The sequence below is a fragment of the Ostrea edulis genome, chromosome 1 (genome assembly GCF_947568905.1).
Source record: "Ostrea edulis chromosome 1, xbOstEdul1.1, whole genome shotgun sequence".
NCBI lineage: Eukaryota > Metazoa > Mollusca > Bivalvia > Ostreida > Ostreidae > Ostrea > Ostrea edulis.
In genome coordinates, this window is record NC_079164.1 from 3,562,782 (window position 1) to 3,582,740 (window position 19,959).

Sequence of the window (19,959 nt, forward strand, 5' to 3'; positions counted from 1 at the left end):
TAGCACGAAGTGATGAACACACAGGGTAACAACATGGATTCCCATCATTCTAAATTACTCTGCAAGTCCAAGACTACCTGTGAAAATTCTCTAATTTGATGTAGTTAACACCTATAATCGATCATTAGTCAATTTGTCTATCATAATCTTACAGCATTCGTACAGTTAAAATGATACTGGATGTTTCAAATCAGGTGACCTGACAGTTGTCAATACATAGGCTAAACATGGTCCTGCCGTTTCTAACAATTCTTTTAATTCAATAGTATCTATCTTAAAATGAATATACAGTCAATTTGTTATTGACATTAATCAATCATCAGGCAGTATTTTTAAAAGATATAAAATAAAGTGGGCATTTTACAGTGGTTTAAGGGTTACAAAATTTGATTACCAAATTGATCACATCCATGTGAAGTTTCAAGCTAGAAGAATGATTTCGATTGGATGATTGAATCACATGAATGTACAGGATATACAGAAATAAAACAATTTCGATTGGATGATTGAATCACATGAATGTACAGGATATACAGAAATAAATCAATTTTGATTGGATGATTGAATCACATGTACAGGATATACAGAAATTAAAAAATTTTGATTGGATGATTCACCATATAGAAATAAAACAATCTTTAAGATATCCATTAAAGTGTCAATACTTTCTACCCTTTAGAATAACAAATATTTCTTACAAATCCCATCCTGTTGTAAAATATTCAAGTGGACCTTTGGCAAGAATCTTGACTGAAGCTTCTATGGTGTATACTGAAAAGCAACACATTGTTGGTTACATTTCTGTCTTACATACCTGTACACATTGGATTTAAAAAAAAAAAAATTCACGTAATCATTTTACACATGTACGTGCATACTATTGAACCATTAAGTAAACTTACTGCATATAAAAATGATGGAGGCCCACGTGATAGTAAAGTTGTAATGTTTAACATTGATGTTCTGTTCTGTAAATAGAGTTTAGTCATTACAGTAAAGTTGTAATGTTTAACATTGATATTCTGTTCTGAAAATAGAGTTTAGTCATTACAGTAAAGTTGTAAATGTTTACCATTGATGTTCTGTTCTGTAAATATAGTTTAGTCATTACAGTAAAGTTGTAAATGTTTAACATTGATATTCTGTTCTGTAAATAGAGTTTAGTCATTACAGTAAAGTGGTAGAGTTTAACATTGATGTTCTAAAATTAGCAGCACTTTTCATAAATACTTTTTTTCAAAATGTCCACACTTGCATTAAATGACTTCCAAAACATTAGACATTTATGCATTAGTGGTACTAAATACCTTCCAATACATGTGGCTTTTCACCTCTTGATGAAACTTACTTGAAAGTGTAATCGTCTCAACCAGGATCCAGATAAAATTTGCCGCTATAACAAAGTCTGAAAAAGCAATATCTTAATTTTTTACTGTAAGTTTTAATGTGTATTCTCCTAATTTGATTTTTAGCACTAAATCTGTAATTTAAAAATACATAATTAACACAAAAAGTGTGCATGAATTTGTTGTTTAATAGGTAAAATATCCAAGATTATTTAAACCTGTAGCTGCGATGAATTAGATATTTATGATGTATGACATAAAAAACAAGATTTAGTATAGATTTCACACCACTTTCTATGACCTAAGATTGCTGATTTTCAACACGTTTGTATGGGCCACTTATGTCATTTTCTATGACCTAAGATTGCTGATTTTCAACACATGTTTGTATGGGCCACTTATATCAATCACAATAAGATTTACTCATGTTAGTCTTTATATCTTGATGATAAAAAGGAATTCATCTTCGTTTAATTGACACATGTAGCCAACTTCAAAAAACATTTCAAAGAATGCAGAAAATATTGTAATGTCACACTCCAGAAAGAAAAAGCAATCAGTTTTGGGAAAATATAAATTTAATATTTGATTGTGTAAATGATTATTGCATTTCAGAGAAAGCAAAGAATCTTTAAAATTTCAAGGCCAGAAATTACAATTGTCAAACCTCGCCCTTCATAGAATGACTTCTAAATTCATCATTAATATCAAACACGTACAGCAATAAAGTAACCATTTTTTTAAAAATGCTTAGATGTAAGTTTATATTGTAAATGTACTCTAATTACAAAAAAACTCTTTTCTACATAAATATTTGTTACTTACAAATGAACACTTCAAACCATCGCCAATTAACAAAATCATGCAATTCTGAAAAGAAACGAGACCGTCGTGAGAAATATACAAGTGGGAAGCGAGGAGGCGACTGGCTCCTGCTTCTCTTAGATTTGTGATTATAAAATTTGAATTCTTTCACGTAAATCAAAATATCAACACATGTATAAAAAAAAACAACCAAAACAAACAAGATGTACTGTGAGCAATGCTCACTAAGAATACCCCCCGCTTACCCCAATCTCCCAAAGGGTGTTGTTAATAGGTATAAATTACCTCTTTCCTGAGTGTAAAAATATGGTATGCATTTGTAGAAGAAAATGGAAGATATAGTCCAAACACAAATCCATGGCATAAACCTATAATTTTGACTTTGAGATCAAAGGTCAAGGTCATAAAGAGGTCATGAATGTACATGACACATAGTCTCATGGTGATACACCCATGTCTTATGGTATGACCAGTGTTCGAGCTGGGCTTCGCCATTTTCGCCAATGGCGAATTTTTTTCAAAAATGGCGAAAAAAAATTGAAAGTGGCGAAAATCCCTTTTTGCAATAAATTGTATTTTAAATCCTGTCAGTTACGCATTATAGCCTGTTTGTTTATGCAGTCAAAATCTGTTTATTCAGTCAACGCGTGCGACCGGAAATCTCGCGTCGCTCCAGTGCACACAGAGCTGGTCACAGCCTCAGGTAATTTATGGCTGCAATCGGTGATTATGTAATAAAGTACATCGGACAGCTGTTTACCCTGCTGTGGTCAATTGTTTAACATTTAAAGTCTTATTCATTTTCGTGTTATCATCTCCACATTAATGTCAATTCTTAACCAGAGAACCGACCGGTAATTAAATTGGCCGTATTATTGTGTATAATGTATATATGAATACATCAATTGTTTGTTTTTGCAGCCAAATTCGTTGATTACAAGATTTTGATTTTAATGTGTTTGATTTTAGTTCGAATATTTCATAAACAATGCGGTCGGTCACCATTGATATGGACATAGCAATTTTAATAAATAATTTTCTTTGAAGTTCGTTGCGCAACAGTATAAAAATGCTAATCTCATAAGACTATGCACCCCATTCTATTTTGACACTAAACTTGTAGCTTCTGACCCTAGTCAGTCTAAAATTAAAACATAACTATGTTTGGCTTTACAGTCAACCACACCTGCTCAAACATCTGATTCTGTCCAAATTGCAAAATCTTCCATACAAAAACGGAAATTTAATAGGGAATGGTTGAGATACGACTCTAAATTGGGCTTGATGTTTTGTGACATCTGCATTTCGGGCAATGTACACAATGTTTTCACTGAGGGGTGTAGCATCATGAAGTTTATATTTATATGATTTATTATCTGAATTTTGATTTCCATAATAGAATTTATCAAACAAAAAAACTTATTATTTCAGAAAGAAGTGTTTAGGTATGGTAGCTGGATATGATTAAGTAATGTAACTGATTCAAAATGCTAAAATAAGTGTAATGAATAAAATAATATATAATATGATGGAAATAATTGTAAAGCATGCAATTATTTGTGCCGCGCCGCTCCCCGAAAAAGTGGCGAAAGGGAATTCTGGTCCAGTGGGAGCACTGGGTATGACTATGTCAAAACCCTATAATCAATTTTGACCTTGAGGTCAAAGTTCAAGGTCATATACAGGTCATGAAGGTACTCGACACATCGTCTCATGGTGATACACTCATGTGTCAAATATGATATGCCTATGTCAAAGAACAAAGAAGTCATGGCCCGGACATGAATCCATTGTAAAAACCTTTAATTTTGACCTTGAGGTCAAGGTCATATGGAGGTCATGAAGGTACATGACACATCGTCTCCTGGTGATACACTCATGTGTCAAATATGGTATGCCTATGTTAAAGAACAAAGAAGTTATGGCCCGGACACGAATCCATTGTAAAAAAAACTTTAGTTTTGACCTTGAGGTCAAGGGTCAAGGTCATATGGAGGTCATGAAGGTACATGACACATCGTCTCATGGTGATACACTCATGTGTCAAATATGGTATGCCTATGTCAAAGAACAAAGAAGTTATGGCCCGGACACGAATCCATTGTAAAAAACCTTTAATTTTGACCTTGAGGTCAAGGGTCAAGGTCATATAGAGGTCATGAAGGTACATGACACATCATTTCATGGTGATCTACCTGTGTGCCAAATATGGTATGCCTAAGTCAAAGAACAAAGAAGTTATGGCCCGGACACGAATCTGCACAGACAGACAGACGGACAGACGGACGGACAGACGGACAGACAGACAGACAGAGTGATTCCTATATACCCCCCAGAACTTCGTTCAGGGGGTATAAAAACATAAAATAAACAGGAGGGAAAATTTTTTTAATTTACCAACTAATTTATTCCTTAATTAAAATGTTCTTGCAGGTACGTGATCGATTTACCAATGACAATATTGGGATTGGAGTTTACTTTCTGCTTTATCGGCGCCTTTTTATGAAAGCCGTAAGGCAGAAAATACTCACTTTTGAAAATAAAGTTGAAGGGGTGCTTGAAATGTGTTGACCAGATCTTAAATTCATCTTGCTTGGGCTGAAAGAAGAATCCTAGAGAATTATAGACACAATGTATAAACAGGTGCTTGTTCTGATCCACAATAAAAGACTAGGTACATGTACCAGTGGTGGATCCAAAATTATAAAATCCAAGTGCTACATTAGTTCTAGGAAATAGATCTGTGTGTCAAGGGATATTTAAAACTACACCTAACATTGTCCTATTCACTTCACAGACAAAATCAATCCGCAGTCTCTTTGACACTGACCTCCCACTGAAGGTCAAGGACACTGAATACATTGTAAAATTCTTCCAGACTCAGTTTGCCGACCTTGGACGTATTCAGGGTTTTGAAAGACAAATAGGCATCCAATCTCTCTAAAGAAAAAAATAAAGCAATAGTTCAAAGCATATTACCTCTCCGTGTTAACTGAGGATGACTCATTAGAGAAAAACATTTTAATAAAATACTTACTTTTATTTGGCTTTAGGTACTTGAGCATACCCATAAAGTTTCGAATACTGACTTTATTTCTATCCTACAAAACATAATTCAACATAAAGTTTTGAATACCGACTTTATTTCCATCCTACAAAACATGATTCAACGCAAAGTTTCGAATACCAGCTTTATTTCTATCCTAGAAAACATGGTTCAACATAAAAAATTTCTTGTTTTGCAAAAATATTTTTTTTTATTATCTATTGCCACTGTAAAAAGGAAATTTGAGGTTGGGAATATAATCATTTTGGATTGTAATAAGGAGAAAATCACTAAAATAAACCCTCATGTGAATGAAGTCTATAATTATTTATTTCTCACCATGACCCCCCTACCCTGCAGAGATTTATAATACATTTATCAATAAAACAAAAATTAACTGCAAAAAATAACCCACACCCAGTCCTACAAAAGTTAATTAAACCCACACCCAGTCCTACAAAAGTTAATTAAACCCACACCCAGTCCTACAAAAGTTAATTAAACCCACACCCAGTCCTACAAAAGTTAATTAAATCCACACCCAGTCCTACAAAAGTTAATTAAATCCACACCCAGTCCTACAAAAGTTAATTAGATTTATCTGAATCACCTCCCTTTACGCCTAGAAAACGGTGAAACTTTGGTACATACACAGACACTCGATGTTTTGAATATCAATAAAAAAAATTGTCTTCCTATTTCTTTACAGGAAGAATTTCTTTCTATTATTGATATTTAAAATGTCGAGTGTCTGTGGGTACATATATTGATTTCAATCTGAAGGCAAAATTTACTGGGGTATCCGACAAGTAATGACACATTTTGATAAGAAAAGCTCAAACGTCCTCTGGATCAACAGAGCTGATTCTTTTTAATTAAATGAGTTTTGCTATACTCTGTTAAAATACCTGTTGTGTTACAAGGAGTTTAAAGGCATGCTGACAGCCGGTTCTCTTGTGGAAATATAACCTCTTTAATTTCCTCTTCTCCAGATTCGAAAAGGTATCGTAGACAACAGCCAGTAACTAAGAAAACATATCAGACTCAGTTAATATAGGAACTTCAGTAGGAAAACTACTGAGATCTATGGGGTGGAATTTATAGCTGTAAAGATATTGAAAAGAATAGAGCAAAATGGCAGTGTTTAGATTTCTTTTGAAGGGCGTTTCATAAAGGTATACAACATTTAGGTTAAGGCTACAAATGGGTGTTTTCATACAAATGAGATTCTAAAAACGTATAATTAACAGTAAAACTCTCCTTTTATACAGTGTGGGCACATTTACATCTAAATATTGTAAAATTACAGTAAAACTCTAATTTTATACAGTGTGGGCCCATTTACATCTAAATATTGTATAATTAACAGTAAAACTCTCCTTTTATACAGTGTGGGCACATTTACATCTAAATATTGTATAATTACAGTAAAACTCTTCTTTTATACAGTGTGGGCACATTTACATCTAAATATTGTAAAATTACAGTAAAACTCTTTTTTTACACAGTGTGGGCACATTTACGTCTAAATATTGTATAATTACAGTAAAACTCTCCTTTTACACAGTGTGGGCACATTTACATCTAAATATTGTATAATTACAGTAAAACTCTCCTTTTATACAGTGTGGGCACATTTACATCTAAATATTGTATAATTACAGTAAAACTCTCCTTTTATACAGTGTGGGCACATTTACATCTAAATATTGTATAATTACAGTAAAACTCTTTTTTTACACAGTGTGGGCACATTTACATCTAAATATTGTATAATTACAGTAAAACTCTCCTTTTATACAGTGTGGGCACATTTACATGCTGGTTGTATGTGACATGTAACACTTCATACTGACGATGACATCATGTATTTCTGTACACAGTAAAACACAGTTATAGTGAACCTCCAGGGCCAGCAAAAAAGTTTGTATTGACCAAACTTAATTATACAGAACAACAGAGTTATAATGAATCTCCAGGACCAGCGAAAAACAGTTCATTGTAACCAAACTTCATTATACAGTAAAACACGGTTATAGTCCACCTTCAGAGCCAGTGAAAAACAGTTCATTATAACCAAACTTTGTTACAGTAAAACATGGTTATAGTGAACCTCCAGGGTCAGCGAAAAACAGGTTGTTGTAACCAAACTTCATTATACAGTAAAACATGGATATAGTTTTCCTTCAGAGCCAGTGAAAAACAGTTTGTTATAACTAAAATTCATTATACAGTAAAACACGGTTATAGTGAACCTTCAGGGCCAGCAAAAAAAAAAGTTCATCATAACAAAACTTCATTATACAGTAAAACATGGTTATAGTGAACCTTCAGAGCCAGTGAAAAATATCTATTTACTGGCTATGAGGACAATAGCAAGTTTATTTCCCCCAAGACAGCAACTATTTCTCGAGGCGCATATTGTCCGAATAGTCAGTAAATCGGTGTTTTATCATACCGAAGTAGACTTTACTCGTGTCAGACATACCAAAGTGAAGTAAGGGCTGTTCCAGAAATGATCAAATGGGTGGGGGTGGGGTGGGGGGGGGGGGGGGGGGTGGGCGGCAAATGATATTTTTTTGTGTAGGTGGTCGTATTTTTTCATATTTTATTTGGTCTGTGGTTGGACTGTTAAAACAAGAGGTACTGTGAGCAATGCTCACTAAGAATACCCCCCGCTTACCCCAATCTCCCAAAGGGTGTTGGTAATAGGTATAAACTACCTCTTTTCTGAGTGTAAAAAACAAATGGCATGACAAACCGAACCATATTGCTACTTCGATGTCCAGTGCGCGTGACCTTTGACCTTTTGACCCCAAAATCGATAGGGAACATCTTCATCCCATGGGTAGTCCATATGTATGATATGGTGACGGTAGGTGGAAAAGATAATGCTTTAGAGCCCGGAAACCATATTGCTACTTCGATGTCCAGTGCGCTTGACCTTTGACCTTTTGACCCCAAAATCAATAGGGAACATCTTTATCCCATGGGTAGTCCATATGTATGATATGGTGACGGTAGGTGGAAAGGATAATGCTTTAGAGTCCGGAAACCATTGCGTCTACAGACGGACGGACGGACGGACGGACAACCCGATTCCAGTATACCCCCCCCCCCCCCCCCCCCACAACTTGTTGCAGGGGGTATAAAAATATTTATTATGGGTAGTGGGTAGTTTCTATTGTTTTATTTTGTGCCACGTGGGTGTTGAGTTTTCAGAATATTTTTATTGTCGCTCTTGTCGTGTTGGTTACAAAACGTCGGAGGGAAAATTGAAAACGTGCTTTCGAAATGCTGCTTTCGAAATCGGAAATCGGAAGTAACATAGAACTATTCGAGTTGTCGCTCTTTGCAGCGCATAACTTTCCATTACGGCACTCTTCAAGTTAGAGGCGCGTTTAGTAGGGTCCCTTTGGACGTGATGTCGGCGAACTCTGTTCTGTAGATTATTACAGTTTACAGTGCATCGATTTTGGGAATATTTTGAAACCAATAGGTATTCCGTTTTCTAATAAAAATAGGCAAACCTTAGTTGATTTATACGAGGGTACCAATGCGTTATATTTATCAGTCAGTGTGATGGTGATATGCAGGCCTCCGGGCGCGGGCTCCATTAGAAGACGAAGGATTCGTGGAAAAACATATCCATACCCATTTCATGATAATAGCATCGTTTGGACTCCCAATCTTTCCAACATTCCCGCCATAGATGCCTTTGATTGTTGATGTGACATCGTTTCTTCAGAACTACTGTGATACAATGTCACACAGGCATTACCGCGTCATTGACTAGAATGTTTGTCCTGAAAACCTCGCGAGATTTGTACCGTTTTCATTTTTTAAAATATTTTTATCGTGGGTCTGGTTAGTTTTTTTTTTATTAGATGGGTCATTGTAAAATGAGTTTATCAATTTGATGGGTCATAGGGTAATTTTTTTTTTTTTTTTATGGGTGCTTGGTATATACAAAAGGTGCCTCCCGATCATCCCCCCCCCCCCCCCCCCCCCCCCCCATGTATTTATTTCTGGAATAGCCCTAAACTAACATTTGGCTTTAGCATAGATGGAATCGACTGAGGTGATCCGAGTGGTAAACTAATTAGTTATCAGACTTTGATCACAGAAAAGAAAACGTAGGAAAATATAGCATCCGGTAAATAGTTTCGAGACTATTTCCCTAGGGTGAGATAGTTCAGAAATTATTTCATGGCTAGCGTTATCCAGAAGAAATAACAAATTCATTCACCTAAAATTTATATAGTAAAAAGCATTCTGAGGTATAATAATTCATTATAACCAAACTTTGTTATAAAGTAAGACACGGTTATTATCATGAACCTCCAAATTATACAGTAAAATACAGTCATAGTGAACCTCCAAATTATACAGTAAAACACGATCATAGTGAACCTCCAAATTATACAGTAAAACACCGTCATAGTGAACCTTCAAATTATACAGTAAAACACGGTCATAGTGAACCTTCAAATTATACAGTAAAACATGATCATAGTGAACCTTCAAATTATACAGTAAAACACGGTCATAGTGAAACTCCAAATTATACAGTAAAACACGGTCATAGTGAACCTCCAAATTATACAGTAAAACACGGTCATAGTGAAACTCCAAATTATACAGTAAAACACGGTCATAGTGAACCTCCAAATTATAAATTAAAACACGGTCATAGTGAACCTCCAAATTATACAGTAAAACACCGTCATAGTGAACCTCCAAATTATACAGTAAAACACGGTCATAGTGAACTTCCAAATTATACCGTAAAACACGGTCATAGTGAACCTACAGGGCAGTGAAAAACAGCTCATTTTAACTAAACTTCATCACAGTGTTCCTTACAGCCAAACTTTGTTATATCCAATAAAATTGTCATTAATTTCCTCTCACAGGGGAATAAACATAACTTCGCAAAAAGTCTTAATTCATTATGTAAGCATTTCCTTATAACAGTGTTTTACTGTAGTACATGTAATCAGAAAACCAATGACATCAACAATACAACTGTCACCCAAGGGCATACATGAAATAATGTAAAACACCTAGACCAGACCTCAACTTACAGATTCATTTTAAATAACTACATTTTCTTTGCAGAAAAAGCAGTGTATTTTGTTTAGCATGTTTTAAATGTTTAGAAATTAGCACTGAAGGAAGAAGGCAGAACTTACTAAATTCATAAGGAAGTACAGGACTAAAGCGAGGTATACGATAAAAAAGGCAGCATTCCATGGCGAGTCAGCGTAGGCAGGCATCATTACATCTGGGAAACTGCCAATGAGAGTGAACGACCGTTAGTGCTAAATATCTGCCGATTTATATCCTTACGTCAGGGAAACTGAATGACAGAAAACTGACAGAACAGATGGCAGATAGACAAAGGTGACAGAAAACTGATAGGTTTTTATTCTTTAACTACTTTTTTTTAATTACTTTAAAAATCGATTTATCTTTTTAAATTGGTATTGGTAAAGTAAGCCTTTTTAATTTTAAGGGTATAATTTACAACAAAAATGGTACGTACTCCTTTCAGAAGGAAGGAAAATCCCTGTACATACATGTATGATATAATAAACAGTTGTATGGGGACTTTCCTAAATTATATTGACTTAAAGAATGAAATAAAGGTGTGAAAAGTTTGTGCATACTTGGCTGTCGTCAACAAGACAAAGAGACTGATGAAGCTGTCCTGGAGTGTGCTGAAATACTGCAACAGAAACAAGGAGGATTAAATCCAGCAGCCTAACTACCACGCTTCAGCTGAACGATTTCTCAATCACAGCAGCCTAACTACCACGCTTCAGCTGAACGATTTCTCAGCAGCCTAACTACCACGATTCAGCTGAACGATTTCTCAATCACAGCAGCCTGACTACCACGCTTCAGCTGAACGATTTCTCAGCAGCCTAACTACCACGCTTCAGCCGAACGATTTCTCAATCACAGCAGCCTAACTACCACGCTTCAGCCGAACGATTTCTCAATCACAGCAGCCTAACTACCACGCTTCAGCTGAACGATTTCTCAATCACAGCAGCCTAACTACCACGCTTCAGCAGAACGATTTCTCAGTCACAGCAGCCTAACTACCACGCTTCAGCTGAACGATTTCACAGCAGCCTAACTACCACGCTTCAGCAGAACGATTTCTCAATCACAGCAGCCTAACTACCACGCTTCAGCTGAACGATTTCTCAATCACAGCAGCCTAACTAACACGCTTCAGCCGAACGATTTCTCAATCACAGCAGCCTAACTACCACGCTTCAGCTGAACGATTTCTCAGCAGCCTAACTACCACGCTTCAGCCGAACGATTTCTCAGCAGCCTAACTACCACGCTTCAGCCGAACGATTTCTCAGCAGCCTAACTACCACGCTTCAGCCGAACGATTTCTCAATCACAGCAGCCTAACTACCACGCTTCAGCTGAACGATTTAACCAGCAGCCTAACTATCACGCTTCAGCTGAACGATTTCTCAATCACAGCATACCTAACTACCACGCTTCAGCTGAACGATTTCTCAATCACAGCAGCCTAACTACCACGCTTCAGCCGAATGATTTCTCAATCACAGCAGCCTAACTACCACACTTCAGCTGAACGATTTCTCAATCACAGCAGTCTAACTATCACGCTTCAGCCGAACGATTTCTCAGCAGCCTAACTACCACGCTTCAGCTGAACGATTTCTCAATCACAGCAGCCTAACTACCACGCTTCAGCTGAACGATTTCTCAATCACAGCAGCCTAACTACCACGCTTCAGCCGAATGATTTCTCAATCACAGCAGCCTAACTACCACGCTTCAGCTGAACGATTTCTCAATCACAGCAGCTTAACTATCACGCTTCAGCCGAACGATTTCTCAGCAGCCTAACTACCACGCTTCAGCAGAACGATTTCTCAATCACAGTAGCCTAACTATCACGCTTCAGCCGAATGATTTCTCAGCAGCCTAACTACCACGCTTCAGCTGAACGATTTCTCAATCACAGCAGCCTAACTACCACGATTCAGCAGAACGATTTCTCAATCACAGCAGCCTAACTACCACGCTTCAGCCGAACGATTTCTCAATCACAGCAGCCTAACTACCACGCTTCAGCTGAACGATTTCTCAATCACAGCAGCCTAACTATCACGCTTCAGCCGAACGATTTCTCAGCAGCCTAACTACCACGCTTCAGCCGAACGATTTCTCAATCACAGCAGCCTAACTACCACGCTTCAGCCGAACGATTTCTCAGCAGCCTAACTACCACGCTTCAGTTGAACGATTTCTCAGCAGCCTAACTACCACGCTTCAGTTGAACGATTTCTCAGCAGCCTAACTACCACACTTCAGCCAAACGATTTCTCAATCACAGCAGCCTAACTACCACGCTTCAGCCGAACGATTTCTCAGCAGCCTAACTACCACGCTTCAGCTGAACGATTTCTCAATCACATTCATACAGGGGATACTTTATGTACTTGTCTATTACTAGAGTAATTTCTTCCTTCTTAAATTCTTGGGAATATGTAACAATTAAATTATCGACCGGTCAATATTTTTGACTGTCTCGTGGCAATGCACGTGAATTTAGCGATGAACGTGATGCTGCAATTCAACTGTACATATTCATCACCAGAACTCGGTCTTATAAATACTTGCATGTTGAAAAGTTTTTGAAAGATATCAAAATAGATTTAATTGGAGAATAAAACAGTAACTTCATATATTTCTGGAAAACAGTCTTCCACACCATCGAGGGCCAATAATTTCTACCGTTTCCCCGAGATACATGAAATAACTGTATTCTATTGAAATATCAAGCTCAGAAAGACATTCAACAAATACTTACTGTGTCATTTGGGACTTGAGAAAACAGGTAAAACCCTGCAGAGAAACAGTAATATGTGTATACACGTATTTCTGAAACACAACTGCCAACAGTTCTTTTAATCAACCTTTCCATCGGGTCTATATTGATACTAATTAATCAAACTTTTAACGAGTTTTAATAATTTTGATATTCCTGTCATTAGTACAAATGATAAAATAAGGCACTATTCTATATCACAAGGCACTATTCTATATCACAAGGCATTATTCTATATTACAAGGCATTATTCTATATCACAAGGCATTATTCTATATCACAAGGCATTATTCTATCACAAGGCACTATTCTATATCACAAGGCATTATTCTATATCACAAGGCACTAATCTATATCACAAAGCATTATTCTATATCACAAGGCACTATTCTATATCACAAGGCACTATTCTATATCACAAGGCACTATTCTATTTTACAGTACAGGAACTACTATGTAAATCTTGTGTTACCTAGTATGGAAAAAATCAGAATGAAGAACATGAGAAGAAAGATGAGTTCCAAAATCGGAGGCAACGACATCAATATCTGTCGACTGATTCTGAAATTTACGATTAAAAATCAATCAATATTACATCACAATGACATCGGTATCTGTCGACTGATTCTGAAATTTACAATTAAAAATCAATCAATATTACATCACAATGACATCAGCATCTGTCGACTGATTCTGAAATTTACGATTAAAAATCAATCAATTTCAAGTTTGTATATTGTTCACCTTATCAGGCTTATGTTAAACAAATAATCTACACATTTTTTTGAGATAATGATTTAGTGTGCTTGAAACAAATCAATTCATTTTTTAGGTACGTCTCTTTCCCTCTCCCCCTCTCTCATTCTCTCTCTAGCGCTCTCTCTCCCTCCCTCCATCTCTCTCTCCCTCTTTCTCTCTCTCTTTCTCACCTTCTGACTCCTCTGAAGTGGTGTGTGTCGATAAGAAAAAGTGGTCTGAGCGCCCTCGTGACTCGGAAATGATTCGTCTGTCGAATCAGCACCACGACAGACTCAATGAACATAATCAGAAGAGTAGCAGACTGAAAGCGAAATTAGGATATACAGTTCAACTTGTGTCTCCAACATCCATACCTCCAATACCATGGATATACAGTTCAACTTGTGTCTCCAACATCCATATCTCCAATACCATGGATATGCTGAAGCAAGTTGAAAGTCCCACCTACATTTTCTTTACCTATTTTAAACTCAATATCTCGAACCCTTGAATATATTTAAGTTTTTTCTCGGCACAATTGACTTTGAATCAACAATGTTTTCTTTTCACACAATTCCTCTTGCTAATAATATATGGAATATAAAATTAATGACAATAACTCTTATGAAACATACAAGACAGTTGTAAAAAAAAAAAAAAAAATCCAAATTATCACATTCTTATTAATTTCTATCTTTGGTAAAAGGCTTGTGCATCTTTACAGTTACAGTAAGAGTTATTGCCCTTTATTTAGTCATAAATATAGATTTGAGTTTCTTTCTTCAGGGTTTTGAACTTGGGGCAGTGATATTTCAGCCATATGGAAGTTAAATCAAGTGATTCTACTACAGATCTCACTAAAGAAAATACAAAGTCACACTTTGGTGTGTTAAAGTCCCTGAAACGTTCTTCTTTCCCACTTGAACGGTGAGCGAACGGTGAACGCACGGTGAGCGAACGGTGAACGCATGGTGAGTGAACGGTGAACGCAATTTGGTGAACAGTGAGCGAACGCAGAGCGCAAAGTGAACGAACAGTGAACGCAAAATGGTCTGTTTACTCGGAATGTTTTGGATTTTTCCCTGGGATTTTACTAATTTCATAATCAAGTAATAAAATACATGTACATGTATATTTCACCAATTAATAAACAATGAAATAAACCGGATAGCGTATTTTACAGTTCTGGATATATTCAATGTAATATATTTTTGTACAAGTACCGAGTATACATCACATGTATATATTTCATGAAATTATCGCAAATTGTACATTAATACACGCAACAGTCATACACAAACAAAAGCAAATTTCGTATGTACATTGCATATACATGTACCATTACGTGTACATATACATTTAATGCATGGGTATAATATATATACAATGCATGTGAAAAGGAAAACACTATAGTCTACAAGTGTAGTGACATCCAGAATTTACAGGTGTTCATGTATGGCTTCAGACTTTACGAGCTCGATCGTTTGGGATACCTGTAATTAACAAACAAAACATCCCGGAAAGGAGTCAAGATAGATGCAGTAAACAAACAATACGGACGGTATACCCTGTGTCAACACCTTAACACTCCTAACAATATTAAATATTCCTACTTAAATTTTAAATTTTGCATCATTCATTTGTCGCAGCTACATCGACACGAGGAAATAATCCTAGAATTTATGCACATGTAAGTACAAAACTTACTATTATTTATGTGACCATAGATTGCAGTCAGATCGTGCAATATTTGTATATATTTGATGTAGATAAAACTGTTTATTATACTGAACTACCCGTAGAATGTTTAAAGGCTAATGCAGAAATGTACCAGATAAACAATTACATGTACATCTTTGCATTAAGGACAAATGTTACAAAAGTTTCAAGTTGGCAAGAGTACTAAATATCATTTTATTGACAATGTCTTTCATAAATATAGGCGTAAAAATAGCTACATCAGTTTGAAATTCTGAGAGTACATACGGTACAATGTACATTATGTAGCATTGTTTGTTTTTATTTTTCAAAGTGGGGGGGGGGGGGACTTGTTTAAAACTCTTGTCAAGCAATGCAAAATAATTTAAATTATAATAATTTATGATTTTGCCCGAAGTTGTAAATGCTAAATCTTGAACACAGGGGAAGAGGTTTTCATTACCTGAAACTGCCTTATTTTTTGTACTTGGGTTAAATTCATAACGACAAGCTCTTACATGTATATTCGTCTCTCATTTAGAAGTTTTTTTTAACAAAAGCTCAAATGAACCTTTCGGCATTCACAGTGGATAATTCTGACATTTTGTACTTCAAAATTAAATTTCTGATATAGTAAGAAAATCTCCTTCCACTCTTACGCACATGTTCAATTTTCATTTTCGCCTTGTTATCAAGATTGGTCCTTTCACTTTGGTGTTCTCCGAATGACAAGGAAAAGACTGAGCGGTGAGCGCACGGTGAACGCTTTGTGAATGGTGAACGAACGGTGAGCGCACGGTGAACGCAAAACTGTGAACGGAGAGTGCACGGTGAATGCACGCTGAACGAACGGTGAACGCACAGTGAACGAACAGTGAGCGAACGGAAAAATGGTAAAGTAGAACGTTTCAGGGACTGTACATAAAATTAGTTATTCAAATACTTCTTCTCCATCAGTATTGATCATCATTACAAAGTAAAAACTGCCTAGTAATCCAACACCTAGCCAATCCAGTTTACTGGGCATTCCAACCTTTAGTTTCATTCTCAATTTCATATTTTTAATGTTTTTTACACTGTTTTTTCTAACACACTGTGCATTCTGACAAATAAATTGTCTCCCAGTGCATATCGGATTAGAAAGGTTTGACTGTTATACTATGAAATGTCAAATCAGACAGATTTTACTGTACTATGAAATGTCGGATTAGACAGGGTTGACTGTACTATGAAATGTTTGATTAGACAGGTTTCTCTGTACAAAGAAATGTCGGATTAGACAGGATTGACTGCACTATGAAATGTCGGATTAGACAGGTTTCTCTGTATTATGAAATGTCGGATTAGACTGGTTTTACTGTACCTTGATGGATGTTCTCTTGTGTCTGAAGAATGTTTTCCACCCGAGCCACCTTAATTTGATAGCCAACTGGAGAGTTAGGATCAGCTGTCCCAGGATTTCTAACGATCCATGGACCTGAGGTAAAGGACAGTTTAATCAGGATAGTAGATTTAAAGACAAAGGATGATCAAAGGTGTACTGTAGATCACTTCTATTTCGTGCAACTTAATTTTCACGTGATACAGTGATGTATTCATTTCCTGAACCATTATTCACTCCTTAAGTATTTTAATATAAAAGTTAATTCACAAAAAACTAAATTTTGTAAATGACTCGTCTCACGAAATTACGTGTGTATAATTTTTTCAAGAATAAAATGTGAGTTACAATAACTTCCCAACATACAACTGAATTTGTCTACTCTGATTAGTACAATGTATGATTGAATAATTCTGAGCTTCTGATTGGCTGAAATGGTACAAATTATAAAAAACAGAATATTATGTTCAAGTCCATGTACTTACGACCAAAAATACATTGGGAATTTTCAAATTCCTAGTCTGATTGTTTATCATTTTTGTTGTCATCGAATCACATCTCTAATCACTTTGTACTAGGTCTTGTGCTATAAGTATCATTTTTGTGGTCATCGAATCACATCTCTAATCACTTTGTACTAGGTCTTGTGCTATAAGATGATTGTCATCGAATCACATCTCTAATCACTTTGTACTAGGTCTTGTGCTATAAGATGATTGTCATCGAATCACATCTCTAATCACTTTGTACTAGGTCTTGTGCTATAAGATGATTGTCATCAAATCACATCTCTAATCACTTAGGTCTTGTGCTATAAGATGATTGTCATCGAATCACATCTCTAATCACTTTGTACGAGGTCTTGTGCTATAAGATGATTGTCATCGAATCACATCTCTAATCACTTTGCACTAGGTCTTGTGCTATAAGTATTATTTTTGTGGTCATCGAATCACATCTCTAATCACTTTGTACTAGGTCTTGTGCTATAAGTATCATTTTTGTGGTCATCGAATCACATCTCTAATCACTTTGTACTAGGTCTTGTGCTCTAAGTATCATTTGCTAAACTTAGTATGTAGGTCACCAGTTTCTATATCTTAAAACATTCAATGAATCATATTTAAAAAATACCAAAAGACTGCATCTCTAATAACTTTTCTCTAGGTCTTACACGCTGACTGTGAACAAAGATGGCAGACCAGGTATTGTTTTGTATGCTCTAGTTGCCAGTTTCAATGTTTTAAATTTTTACAATCATATACATATGTAATAAAACAATTATTGACAATTTTTGGTTGATACAATGCTTTAACTACCTGATAAATACACCAATAATTTCAGCCTGGATGTCGCTGATGTACGTAATGTATGATGTTCAACAATGATATCAGCCCGGATGTCACTGAGTGTAGAATGTGCAACAATTGTAATAAACATAGCAGTGATTGTCCATTAAGTTTGGGGGGAAATCAGACTTTTATCAAGGGCCCTTCTCTTTTTTCCTGATCTACATAGGATTATACATACATGTAGGATGTATATTTCCTCTTCAACTAAAAATAAATTCCAAACAATATTTCTAAAAAAAATTGTTCAATATAAAAATACATATAATGTTATATTTATGGGTTGTGTATTATGAGAAAAATCGACTAATCGGGTTTTGACAAAAAATGCTACATCACTAAATATATCATCTCTTTTCACTCCCCTCCCCTCATTTTTTATAACATACATGTATTGAATGTATGTACATTATATATACATATATGCTAGTAAAAAAAATAGTTTTCAAATGGAAGTTGCTGTCATTATTAAAGAAAAGATCAAGGATTTTCACTTTTATTTAATATATGATAAAAGAACAAAATGTAGGGTAACCATTAGGCCCGGCAAAAGTTTGAGTTTCTACCTGAGGAACTGTCACTAACACAGGTAACTCAACAAATATCATTAAGGTAGCTCCCTACACTAAAGCTTATACTCTGTATGACACCACGTCACAAGATGACGATTTAAGGTAGCTCCCTACACTAAAGCTTATACTCTGTATGACACCATGTCACAAGATGGCGATTTAAATGTTTTGTGAAATTATTTGTGTCGATCGATGTGTTTGTCTATCATTGTAGCTCAGTGGTTGAAGCATTGGGCTGGTGAACCGCAGATCTCGAGTTCAAAGCCCGCAGAGTCTTTTGTTCATATGTGTTGAAATAATTTTTTTGAAAATCAAGTTTTTATCCAAATTGGTATATTTTTTGCCTTTTTGGCCTATATACTTGTTGTATATTATCATATCTTTTATAATTAAATCAATTTGTACTGATTTGAGAAACTATTTCTGGGTGTAGTGAGCCACTACAGGTGTAAAATAAACATGTACTTTAAATATAGAGACTGATGCAATAGATTGCATACTGTCACAAACACACTATGTAGCACAGTTCCCTGCACAGTGGGCGAAAAAATCTAAACTGGTGAGAGTCGATCCTTTATATACATCTTTGTTAGCCGAGGGTTTATGATCCACTCTGCTTCTCTTTATCGTAAACCCGTAGCTAGCGAAAATGATCCTTATAGGATTTTTTTCTTTTGGTGAGAAATCCTTGCATCCACCCTTAACCAAAAATAAGACGTTCAAAATAAAATAAGTAATTAATCTAATATCAACAAGCATTCTGAGAGTATTGCATGGCAATACATTGTCCCCTACCGGTTGCAAAAATCACTGTACCACAACAATATTCAAAGTTCATTATGTAGGTTATGGTAAAAGGGAAAATTGGGGAACCAGGATAGGAATGATTGGAAATAAACTACTATTCGAGTAGAGACTAGACCAAGAAAAAAGACAAATTTATAATTAGGTTTAGGTCTTTAACCAAGTTAATAAAATGTGACATGTAGATGATCATGAATAATTTATCTATATTGTAGTATTACTATGCTAGAAGTTTTAATGAGTGTAGTATTCTTAATTCTTATCTACAGAGATAAGAAACTTGGATGTAAACTAACAATTCATGCTATT

General features: G+C 35.7%; 1 protein-coding gene across 1 annotated transcript in view; it reads right to left on the bottom strand.

Annotated features, from left to right (window-relative positions):
- The window catches only part of LOC125664453 (two pore channel protein 1-like), a 45,929-nt gene that overhangs the window by 19,836 nt on the left and 6,134 nt on the right, over positions 1 to 19,959 (bottom strand). The window contains exons 3-16 of the mRNA XM_056151036.1: positions 16,908 to 17,021; positions 14,038 to 14,168; positions 13,581 to 13,669; positions 13,091 to 13,125; positions 10,890 to 10,948; positions 10,413 to 10,512; positions 6,126 to 6,242; positions 5,209 to 5,272; positions 5,002 to 5,111; positions 4,703 to 4,769; positions 2,172 to 2,216; positions 1,349 to 1,405; positions 903 to 968; positions 699 to 771 (exon numbers count right to left, since the gene is read on the bottom strand). Coding sequence (XP_056007011.1) covers positions 699 to 771; positions 903 to 968; positions 1,349 to 1,405; positions 2,172 to 2,216; positions 4,703 to 4,769; positions 5,002 to 5,111; positions 5,209 to 5,272; positions 6,126 to 6,242; positions 10,413 to 10,512; positions 10,890 to 10,948; positions 13,091 to 13,125; positions 13,581 to 13,669; positions 14,038 to 14,168; positions 16,908 to 17,021 — 1,127 coding nt within the window. The remainder of the gene's footprint in view (positions 1 to 698; positions 772 to 902; positions 969 to 1,348; positions 1,406 to 2,171; positions 2,217 to 4,702; positions 4,770 to 5,001; positions 5,112 to 5,208; positions 5,273 to 6,125; positions 6,243 to 10,412; positions 10,513 to 10,889; positions 10,949 to 13,090; positions 13,126 to 13,580; positions 13,670 to 14,037; positions 14,169 to 16,907; positions 17,022 to 19,959) is intronic.